General features: G+C 33.7%; 1 protein-coding gene across 1 annotated transcript; it reads left to right on the forward strand.

The window, feature by feature from the left end:
* The first annotated feature begins 458 nt into the window (after positions 1-458).
* LOC128188138 (TELO2-interacting protein 1 homolog) lies at positions 459-11174 on the forward strand. The gene is made up of 25 exons (XM_052858998.1): positions 459-540; positions 1121-1351; positions 1472-1623; positions 1967-2194; positions 2840-2958; positions 3575-3671; positions 3931-4111; positions 4370-4578; positions 4667-4723; positions 4828-4959; positions 5182-5307; positions 5465-5581; positions 6982-7054; positions 7248-7452; positions 8020-8156; positions 8673-8838; positions 9131-9235; positions 9417-9656; positions 9812-9917; positions 10053-10135; positions 10239-10354; positions 10447-10534; positions 10651-10737; positions 10845-10967; positions 11083-11174. Exons 2-25 carry the CDS (start codon positions 1158-1160, stop codon positions 11161-11163), a joined length of 3222 nt encoding a protein of 1073 aa, XP_052714958.1. The 5' UTR covers positions 459-540; positions 1121-1157; the 3' UTR covers positions 11164-11174.
* Positions 11175-12394: the final 1220 nt, after the last annotated feature.

The raw sequence follows: 12394 nt of genomic DNA on the forward strand, positions 1-12394 counted from the left end.
TGTTTTACCTAACTTTCTGTGTTGTCTGCCATTTTTGACACGTAATTATCACGTGAGAATCACATGATTGGTACTGACAAATGCGCGGGAAATGATTTGAATTAACCTTCTACTCTTATCAAAAGGAAATTCAACGCTTTGCCAAACGCAAAACAAGAATTTAACTCAAACATCATACAGAGAATCATCAAATATTATTTACTCATAGTAAATACGTAAGATTTTTACTTGTTAACGTTACGTTAGAGATAACAATTAACTTCCTGTCTATAGCAAACAATTTTATGAATAGAACATTTTATTCAAATGAATGTAATCAAATGTTCCATTCATTTTTCAGAATTTTAATAGTGTAAAAACGTAATTGAATAAATTAATTTTATAACATCTTGATATTTTAACATGTTTTAACGTCTGCTGTTAGCCATGGTTAGCTCGGGTTCGCTGTTCTTCGAACACCGGAAGTTTACATGGCCCTCGACGATGCAATGAAAGATTGAAAGTGTAGGGTTTTTAAAAGATTTTCGCAAGCCTGGCAAGGTATGGATGACATTGAAGAAATATAAGCATTTAAAAATGAATAATCGTCTCTTTTTATTTTATTTTCTATGCACAGTCAAATTTGCAACTAGATGTTACACGTATGAACATGGAAATAAACCGAGCATGCTTGAAGTTGAATAAAAAACCAGCATGATTCACAATAACTGTAAACATTAAACAATTCGTCCACGTTTGAAAACAGGAATCAAATTATCAATAATATTGGGAAATTTAGAGGAGTTCTGCAGGAAAAATTTAACGTAGCAAATCATTATGCATTTTTACAAAATTCTGGAAAAGGATTTTTATATGATTTAAAAATACATACGCAAAAGACTGTGCAAATCGCTGTGTCACACCAGGGACGTATATACATCCCTGGTCACACAGTGGGTTGTTTATATTTGCTTACTGTTATTCAGATACCAATTTTTGCCAATTTATCGCCAACTGCACAAGAATCAAATCACTTTGTATATCAAAGGCATTGTGTGCAAAAAATTACCGGATTAAAATTTTTAAACTTAATATTTTGAATTATTTCTAATTGTATATTCTTTTATTCTTTGTTTTTCAGAATTTTTTTTGTGGAAGGTTCTTATTTTCAAAGAATAATGGCTATGTGTAATCGACAGCTGGTCTTTGACAAACTCAGACCCTTGTGTGTCCAGCTAAGTAAAGATCATTCAAGGAAAAATGTTGTAGCTGTAACCAAAGCCCTCGAGGGAATAGACAGAGGATGTATTCAGGATTTACAAGAATATCTTCTGTTTCCACTCAGAATCATACTCAAACAGCCAACTAAGTAGTATGTTGTTACTTTTGCCCAGTTCTCAAATTCAATACTTGAAGAACCCAAAAAATCCTCCAAAACTGACTATTTTCTTTATAGATTCATGCTAAATGTTTGCATTTTATTTCTGTTTAGCTCTGAGGACTTCTATACAGATCTGTTCACTCTGATGGAAAAAATTCTGGGCTGCAGCAGAGTCTGGAACTGGGAATTGTTCACTGATCTGTTCACGTCGTCCTGTGTGATGATTAGTTCTCCGTCAGAGCATGGGAGTCCTGAGGGCAAAGGTCACTTGTCACTTTATTCATTTTTCCTGCCATGTAGCAGAGTTTTTGAAATTAAAAACAAATCACAGGTCTATAGGACTGGTGATTTCATAAAATTAACTGGCCTGAACAAATATTCACAGGTCTATGATTTACTTTCACATAGAGTTTACAGATCAATTAAACAAAAACTAAACAAAAAATGAAAAATTTATGTTTAAAAGTAGAAATTTTTTTTAATGATTTTCCACTCTTTACTTTTTATTTCTTTGCATTGAAAATGTAAGCATAGGTTTCATAATAGCCTTATTAAACAATATAATGCTATAATAAAATCTTTTTTAACCTACTAATTAATTTACAGCAACTGCAAAGTCAGAGGATCTAAAGACAGCTGTGGTCCAGAACATTAAGACCTTGGTGTCAAAGTCCGACTACAGCATTATCCAGAAACTGTTCTCCCTCCAGAGTCTCCCTGTTCTGGGTGTGGCAGTGTCCATTCTTCTTGATATCGCAGACACTGAAAAGTGCAGGTCTCTCAAGGTCCTGGCCATCAAGTGCCTCACAGAACTTAGTCAGGTCGATGGCAAATGTGAGTACAGGTTTTGATGTCTTTTGGATGACTTTCATCAGAAATAATTAAAGGGGTGAACCATCCAGCACAAATTATTAGGTAATGGAATGTCAACAAACCAAGATGCCATATTTTTAAATAGTTAAATTCTGGTGGTAACGCGCTTTCTGATTGGATAAAAAATTATTTTATATCGTATAAAGAATGTCGCCACGTCATAGTAAGACTAACATCAAAAACATATCAATACACCTGATGTTACGTTTGAATTTTGTACAATTTTACGTCATTTTAAAGGTCAAATGACAGTTTTTATATACAATGAAGAGTAAAAAAATTAAATTATAAGCAATGAATTCAATATTTATTAGTTTTATACAATATAAAATGGTTTGAAACAGTTAACACTTTTTTGTAAACCGCTTCCTGGTTTTTAAAGTGTAAACTGTCCCAAACCATTTTATATCGTGTAAAACAAATAAATATTGAATTCATTCCTTAATTAAATTTATAAATTGACATTTATTAACCATAGAAACAAGTTAGAATTGATTTTCAGCAATAGATAATACTTGTAATGAATTGGCAAGTAAGGAAATAAAGCAGAAGAGTATAAAAATTTACAAAAAGTGTAACATGTTTTACTCATGTGAATGATTTCAGACTGCAATAAAGTGAGAGCCATGCTTGGAGACACCCTAGCCTCTTTCTTGCCTGGGATCACCATTACCCTATGTAAGATCATCACTGGGGACCAGAGACAGGGACACAGTGTCATAGCAGTGAGTAGTCAGAGAGTAATCTAACTACAGCAACATACATTTATTGTACAGTTTATAAGAACATGTCTTATTACCGTAAGGTGGTTTGGGACATCTGTCAATATTAATGTCAATTAAAGTACAATATAGTTGGAATACTTTCATTGGCTTAGAATTTTCATATTTTACAATATTTAACCAAAAAAATACCAGTAGCTCTTATAAATATTTCGATGGGATCCCTAGGGTGATTCGAACTCTTGACCTTCAAATTCGTAGTAAACCCTCTAATCCACTGCACCACACTCTAAGATGACAATATTGGGAAAGAAAATACTTATATAATTACACTTAGTTTTATTGTTTATTTTGATAAACAATACATCACAACATGGAAGTGTCCCATACTATCTTAAACCAGTTTGCATGTACATGTACACATGTAAATGCATTATATACACATGTAATTAAATGCATTATATGTACACATGTAAATGCATTATATATATTTAACTAACACTATGTTTAAGATAATACAATAGATATACAGTACATGTATTTGATCTAAGTTAATAGTGAATGGGGTTTGACTTGATTTATAACCCAGCTTCTTTTGAATATGTTTCTCTTTTCCCAGACAGCAATATATGCATGGACTAAAATTGTTGGACTCACAATGGATGACATTTTAATTGAGGAAAGTCAGAAGAGAGTCCAGCAGCCTATTTTGGCAGGTAAACCAGAATTTCAAATTTAAAAAAGGGTAGCTTGTAATTATTTACCTACATCTTCTATCAATGTAATTTAGCTATTAATTATGGCTTTGTGTTAAATTCCTTTTGAGTGAGGTAATGGATGCAATGTTTAATTGTGCAAGTGCTTCTGTGAGTCCCTGCACTTCAAGCCAATGTGTGCAGCAAAAATTGATGCAATTTTCATAGAAAAGAAACATTTATCAGTGCTTTGTGATGCAACTTACACTTATTTTCATAGGGACTGTTGAAGACAAAATCAAGAAACTGGCCATAAAGAGAGATTCCACCTGGGTGGAAATGACTGGAAAAAAGCTAAACGTTTTAGTGAAGCAGATTTGCAGTGTCAGGGGTCATTCAAATTGGAAAGTGAGACTGGCATTGGCTGAGTCAGCTGGAAGTTTGCTTCAGGGATGTACAAGGTCAAGAAACATGTTACATGTTTAATAAATGTTCGCCTGTTTGTTGTGAAACAAATTATTTTCTGTAGCAGTTTGAAAGATGCATTTTAAAATGAATATTTTGTTTGATAAGAGGATAATAATATACACTAACGAATCTCTACTTTTGTATGGAAGTTATGTAATGCATATCCTCTTAAAAATTTGTGAGATTTTATAGTTTAGAAATTTGACTACAAGAATTTGGATTTTCATTTTGTGAATTCACACTTACCTCAGATCTTTGCATTCGTCAATCCCTGACTTCATGGAGATTTTGGTGGGATTGATCAGTGATGAGTACACTAATGTGGCTAATAAAAGCAGGAAGATTTTGAATATATTCACCCACACTCACCTTGGGCCTGAATGTCGCCCTCTAGTGGAAATGTTGGAAGAAAACCTTCACAATCTCTCAACATCTCTTCCCAGAATTATCCGCTGTGTGGGTAAGATTGTTTTTAATAAATTTTATCAATTTTATTTTTACATGCTCTAAAAAGGAAAATTCAGAAATAACATTTATTGTTTTTGCAGATGAAAACAGGAAATTCTCTGCACTTTCCCTGATGTCAGGCTACATAGATTTGTTAGGTAAACTATAAGCTGTATACATTTTGAAGATTTTCCTATCAGACCCATTTTAAACAAGGTTATCTAAATTTAAAAAAAAAATATTTATCAATTTCTTTTCACAGGATCTGACATAAACCACCTGTTGATGTCTGCCTCTCACCTGAAGCGCCTGTCTCTGTCGCTGGTCCAGGTGTTTGAACTGGACACCACGGACATCAAAATCATTGAGGAGAGGACCACTTGGATCAGACATGGTAAAACCCATTCAAATGTTTTTATTTATTATTTAAAGAATGATCAATTCTTTTAAATACTGGTATTGGAATTTTAAAATTAGCTCATGTTTATTGTCTATGTACGAAGAATAAAGGAGTAACATTTTATGGGCATGAAGCTTACTGGAAACATACAATTATAAATAAAGTTTGAAATCTTCAGGTATTTCCAAATTAATTTTTTTGGTTTTCGGTTTACAGATGCTGATTTTGTTTCTCATGTCCACGTGTCTGATGTTATCAAACCCAGGAAAAATTTCAAACACTTCCATGACAAGAAAATTGAAAAAGAATTGAAGAATATTTGCAGATTACTGGGATATTATGGTAAAATTAATTTTAAAAACTCTATTCTCTAAAAGTTTATGGACTATCACAACTAAAAAAATATATATGACAGTAAAATATATCTATTTTTATCGCTTTGAGTTATATCTATTTTGAAAGTACATGTATTTGATGGAATGTAAATTATTTTTCCTAGGGAGTATCTCTTTACTAGTGGACCACTTTCTTGATTTGTTCCATGAATCAATTCTCCACAAAATGCAGGCCACTATGATTATCAATGAGTTGATGCTAGGAGCTGCTGGGGAAGGAGGTAAGATACAACACACATACATGTATCATTGTGTTATAGGAGGTAAGACACAACACGCCTACATGTATCATTGTATTTTTGGAGATAATATACAACACGCATACATGTATCATTGCGTTGTAGGAGGTAAGACACAACACGCCTACATGTATCATTGTATTTTTGGAGATAATATACAACACACATACATGTGTATCATTGCGTTGTAGGAGGTAAGATACAACACACATACATGTATCATTGTGTTGTAGGAGGTAAGATTCAACACACATACATGTATCATTGTGTTGTAGGAGGTAAGATACAACACACATACATGTATCATTATGTTGTAGGAGGTAAGATACAATACATAGATGTATCATTGTGTTGTAGGAGGTAAGATTCAACACACACATGTATCATTGTGATGTTGGGGTAAAATACAACACACATACATGTGTATCATTGTGTTATAGGAGGTAAGACACAACACACCTACATGTATCATTGTATTTTTGGAGATAATATACAACACGCATACATGTATCATTGCGTTGTAGGAGGTAAGATACAACACATAGATGTAATCATTGTGTTGTAGGAGGTAAGATTCAACACACACATGTATCATTGTGATGTTGGGGTAAAATACAACACACATACATGTGTATCATTGTGTTATAGGAGGTAAGACACAACACGCCTACATGTATCATTGTATTTTTGGAGATAATATACAACACGCATACATGTATCATTGCGTTGTAGGAGGTAAGATACAACACACATACATGTATCATTGTGTTGTAGGCGGTAAGATTCAACACACACATGTATCATTGTGATGTTGGGGTAAAATACAACACACATACATGTGTATCATTGTGTTGTGGGAGTTAATATACAACACACATACATGTATCATTGTATTGTAGAAGTAAGATAAAACACATACATGTATCATTGTGTTGTAGGAGGAAAGATACAACACACATTTATGTGTCATTGTGTTGTAGGAGGTAAGATTCAACACACACACATGTATAATTGTGATGTTGGGGTAAAATACTACACACATACATGTGTATCATTGCGTTGTAGGAGGTAAGATCCAACACACATATATGTATCATTGCGTTGTAGGAGGTAAGATACAACACACATACATGTATCATTGTGTTGTAGGAGGTAAGATAAAACACATACATGTATCATTGTGTTGTAGGTATTTTGTGACCTTTGAATTGTAATCAAATTTTGGTAACAGTTTTTGAATTAAGAGAACATTCTAATAGACAGCAAATAAGCAATAGAATATTAGATCAAGAACTGGTGCAAGAAAGTCAGAGCATGATAAGGCAAGGTGTATGTTATCCTTTCATCTTCTGGTTGAATAACTGTTGATGTTGTCATTACAGTCATTTCCTATCAAGAAAAAGATTTTGAAAAAAGAAGAGAAAATAATATTGAAGAATTGGAAAGCATTGTGGAGTGAGATTCATTTAATCTTCTTTTTAACTTTCAATACTGTAAATGAACATATATTAGTGCACTCAATATCAGAAGATTCAACTTACAGTATATATGAAGAACTTTTTTTATTTGTGACTATGATAGTGCATTTGCTTTCTCAACACAATATGATATGTACATGATTTAAATATCCTTGTGGCAAATTGTGTAGGATGTTGATAGATGAATATCTCTCCCCCTCCAATATGTACCTGGTGACAAGTCCACACCACAATCACTCAGTGCGATCCACCCCTGAGAATCGCCTGATGGCCCTAGAACTGGTGACCGGTCAGACAAGCAATCAGCTTAGTAGCTTCAACAGGAACATCATCCAGATCTGTCTGTATCTGGAAGGAATTGGGACATTTGCAAAGGTCAGGCTCTTTTGCATGATCTTGAAAAAATTATTTCAGAATTTTGACATGTTCTCGTGCCAAAAAGGCTGCATTATCATGTACTCTTTAAGGAGAGTATTGTGGCGGTTCTTGGGTACAGATCTGTTTCTTTTGTTTCTATGCACACTGTTAATGTTTTATTGCTCAAACTCATTTGCATATTTTTAGTAGACAGGAACATGCATATGTACTAGCCATTGAAAGTGCAAGTTTGTATATAACTATATTTCTTGTGAAAGATGCTATGCCCTGCCATAGAACTGACCTGAGAAAAGGTGTTATTTTTTCTGTTCTTCCATCTTAACAGTTTCAAATTTTAGCATTTAGATTTATTAATTTACTAAATTCCAGTCTGAGCAATTTTATCAGTGTTATAAATATCAAAACTTTTTAGGCCTTCTTCTATGCAACTGCTGTTACATGCAGTTCATGCAAAAATAACTAAATTGTAGCTTATTTATTGACAACAATACTTGCTGACTTTATTTTGTTATATGTAAACCAAACTTTTACAGCACTAATTCCTTACTTTTGGTGATTTTGTAGGTGCTAAAAGACAGGTATTTTCCTTACCTGATGAAGACAATTTACCCCTTGTTGGAGAAGCTGGGTGATGAGACAGCATACATCAGTAGCACTGCCTACCTAACTCTCTGTGATATCTGCCATGTCTGTCAGTACAAGTAGGTGATATCTGTCATGTCTGTTAGTACAAGTAAGCTTGTGATATCTGTCATGTCTGTCAGTACAAGTAGGTGATATCTGTCATGTCTGTCAGTACAAGTAGGTGATATCTGTCATGTCTGTTAGTACAAGTAGGTGATATCTGTCATGTCTGTTAATACAAGTAAGCTTGTGATATCTGTCATGTCTGTCAGTACAAGTATGTAATATCTGTCATGTCTGTTAGTACAAGTATGTAATATCTGCCATTTAGTACAAATATGTGAAATCTGCCATGTCTGTGAGTACAAGTATGTAATATCTGCCAGTTGGTACAAGTATGTGATATCTGCCTGTCTGTCAATTCAAGTATGTGATATATGTCTGTCAGTACAAGTAGATACTCATTTCTGTGAGTTTAGTTTGAATGTTTTGAAAGACCTTATGATCATAGTTGAGTATTGTTAATTGTAAGAGTTAGAAGCTTGATGAAAATACCCTTCTTCATTTTGTAATTTAATGGGTTGTATTTGAAGGTCCATTGGAGAACTTGTACAACGAAATGCAGACTACCTCGTCAATGCTATAAGTCTGAGGCTACGGCATTTCTGCGAGAACAAGAAGAGCCCCCTAGTGTTGAAAGTTATGCTGCAGTACAGCAGCAGTGATATTTTACCTCTTATTGGAGATACCATTCAAGAGGTTAGTTTTTACACAGCCCACCATTGTCCAAACGTGCTCTCATTTCTCGGAGGGGGGGGGGGATTTTTACTTTCATAGGCCATTTGAAATCTCGGCAATAATTTGGATGGGCTTGATATTCGGACTGACACCTTCATTGAAGGGAAGGCCTCAGTCCAAATAACAAGCCAACCTGAATCACGGAAGTTTTAAATATTTACAGGCATAATTTTAACATACATGTATATTAAAAATGTAATGACAATTTGAATCAATGAATTGTCATCCAATATGTTCTGTTTTCTTTTGGTAGATCTTGGAGTCTCTTGATGAAAATTATGAACATGAAGCTTTGTTGTTTTTGCGTGTTTTGAATGAACTGGTGAAGGCAGTTCTCCGGTGGTTCAAGGACTGCTCTGTAAGTGTGAATAGGAAGAAGTAATGCAAAGGAATAGCTTTAACTTCATGAAATAAAAAGAAAAAGTTGATTTGTTTCACATATTAAAGTGCGTGAGTGTAACTCATACATGTATTTAGCTCGATTTTAGGCTGGTTTTGTTCTTTAATGGTGTTTAAGATTGATTTTGTGATTTACACAGGGCAACAACTTAGAGAAGAAGCAACAGGCATCAAGTGAGAAAAGAATTGATGACAAACTGGATGTAGTGTCCTATATTAAGGAGTATCTTCATCTAAAGAAGGTATCAGAAGGGGACATAACTGAAAATGATGACACCAGCCAGAATGATGAACAGCCTGCAGAAGACATCCCAGAAGATCAGGATATGGATGCTGACCAGAAAAAAGATCCACCATTGCATGTCACAGCAGTTAAAGAGGTCAGCATGATTTATGCTAGTAAATATATAAACTATGGATTGTTTGTAGATATAACATTTATGATTTGAAATTGGTATCTTTTAAATCAGCCTCTAAGTGAACTTTTATAAATTTACAATGTTTCAATGTATTGTGATTTGTTTTCACTTTGAAGGTTCTGTTTCGATGTAAGCATCTTCTGTCTTCAAGAAATCCCAGTATCCGGTTATTGGCATTGGACACAATAGCAAATTCCTGCCGAGCTTTACAGTCTCATCAGGGTAAGCAATATGTGATACTTGAACTCCCATTGACGGTATATTTAATCCATGCGGAACAATTGTATTTTGAAAGAGCTTACATTAGTTATAAAGTGTCTGCATGCTGTTTCTATCTTATTTTGGACACTATTTCAGATGAACTTCTGCCAATGATTCATGAGATTTGGATGCCATATTCTGCCAGATTTGTGGATGAAGAAAAACTTGTCACTAAAAAGGTTCAAATTTTAAGTATTTCACAAAAAATAATTTCTTGAATTGAAAATAAAGTTTGAAGTTTTCAAATGCACGTATGAAAATACATATTTTATTTTATAAAAGGCTGTTGAGTCTTTAATGGTGATGGCGGATACATCTGGAGATTTCATTTGTCGACGTTGTACTAAGGATGTGTTTCCTAAAATGATTAATTTCCTTGAGAAACAAGCCGAAATTAGGTAATAATGTTTATACTTAAGATTTGCATTACACGCACAAGTAGTTTTATCAATATGTTTCAATCTATACATGTGTTTGTTTGTCATTGTAGCAAAGGATCCAGTAAAGCCTATCTTCATACAATCAACTTTAAACTACAGCAGTGTATTTTGGGCCAAATTGGTGGTATCTGTAAACAGGTAATATAAAAACCTTTTTTGTACCGTGAAACATGTTCTTGTCTAAAAATAAACAGAAACAGATTAAGAAAAAACAGCTACAGAGTTGTTTACATGGTTTCTTCTTGCTTTTTCAGCTTGGGGTCAGTGGAAACAACCTTGACCTTGTATCCTCTGTCTGTGTCCTCTATCTCAGTGCTCGGCAACCAAAAGTCCTCCAGAAGGTTAAACTAATGTCATAAGTCAATGCAGGCAGTATCCTTACAAATATCAGTTTTGTGTATGTTATTATATGTACATTTAAACATCATGGGATTTTTTGTGTTTTCAGATCGCCATGGAAACTTGTACCATTCTGATATCTCTGGACCCAGATCCTATGTGGCTAAAGCTTTGTGATTTGTACCACCCCAAAGAATTCCTTTCATACGTGCCTTTGTTTAAACCAGTAAAGGTAAAATGAGTTACCAATACAATTGTATAAAGTTGTAGAGTATGACATATGAATGGTATCGCTTACCCTTAAATGTACAATGTACTTAACATTTTTCTTTTTTTTTTCACTTCAGTTTAAATCAACTCCTGGAGCAAAAAATGAATTTGCTGAGAATGTTATCGAGTTATTAAAACTTTCTGAAATGGGCAGCTAATAAATCATACTTTTTTTTTTTGTAAAAAAGACTTGTGTTTTTTTTAGCCAGGCTTTGCTAAAATCAAAGTCCTGGCTGTATGTAAGTAATGCCAATGTTAATGTAAAAGTACATAACTATACTTCAAAAGAACACCCACTTTCGGCAACATGTACGTAATGCTGAGGCTGGTTGAAGAGAGAGGAGAGGGAGTGTGTGTACATGTATTCATTCATTGACAGCAAGCAACCATTTTATGATTGTGCAAGCTTAAAAATGACACTGTTTTTAAAAAAAAATCTTTTTTTCTCATTTTATTTACCTTTCAAAATCTCAAAATTCTCCATTTTAATAAAACCCACACTTTGATCAGTGAAAGTTTGGTCTCTCAAAACATTGAAAAATATACTTTTCCCTATTTCTAAAAAATGTGTCATTATTAGCTGCAGGTATATAGCTCCAGGTCTGAAAAAAAAGTATCCATCTGAAATTTGCAGACCAGGGGCTACTGACCTGCAGCAAATCATTGTTGATGTTTACTGCAAAATCCTAACCATGCAGTCAAACAAAAAAGCTACCTCTCCACAAAGTTTTCACATTTTTTTACTTCTTCTCTAAAACCACTTGGCTAATTTTAACCAAACATGGCACAGAGCATCCCTAGGTGAAGGGAATACAAGCTTGAAAATGAAGGGCCATGCCATCTTTAAGTGGAGATATTTCAGAATTATGGAAAATTTGTTGGCATTTTTTGAAACTCATAAAAAATTTGGCCAGAAAAACTATAACTTCTTTTGAAGCACCCACAAACAGTGCAGATACATTATAGATAGGTCGTGTTAGATTCAGGTTTGTTCAAATCATGATCACCATTAGAGTGGGGCCACATATGGATATCTAGGTAATTTTTACACAAGAGTATATTCTGTACTGAAAAATCTTTTAAAATTTTCTTTTCAAAAACATTTGGCCAGAAAATATTATATTCTTTATTTGCACATGACATACATCTTATGGCATAGGTTATTACATATAAATATAGCAATATTGAAATAATGGTATGGTACATGAACATGTGAAGCTGAAACTTGTGTGGAAGGGTATTATAGAGTCAAGTTTACTGAAATTGTGACCCCCTGGTCACAAATGGTGATTGAATTTTTACATAGGAATAAATGGATAAAATTCTTTAAGAATCTTTTACTCAAAAACATTAATGTGGCCAAAAAAGATGGAACTTGTGTTGAAGTAT

This window comes from Crassostrea angulata, chromosome 6, assembly GCF_025612915.1.
Source record: "Crassostrea angulata isolate pt1a10 chromosome 6, ASM2561291v2, whole genome shotgun sequence".
NCBI classification, from domain to species: domain Eukaryota; kingdom Metazoa; phylum Mollusca; class Bivalvia; order Ostreida; family Ostreidae; genus Magallana; species Magallana angulata.

Coding starts and splice junctions, on each gene's coding strand:
- LOC128188138 (XM_052858998.1), top strand. CDS start 1,158: ATGGCTATGTGTAATCGACAGCTGGTCTTTGACAAACTCAGACCCTTG. Junction 2,195..2,839: donor TAGTCAGGTCGATGGCAAAT/GTGAGTACAGGT, acceptor GAATGATTTCAG/ACTGCAATAAAGTGAGAGCC. Junction 10,535..10,650: donor TTGGTGGTATCTGTAAACAG/GTAATATAAAAA, acceptor TTGCTTTTTCAG/CTTGGGGTCAGTGGAAACAA.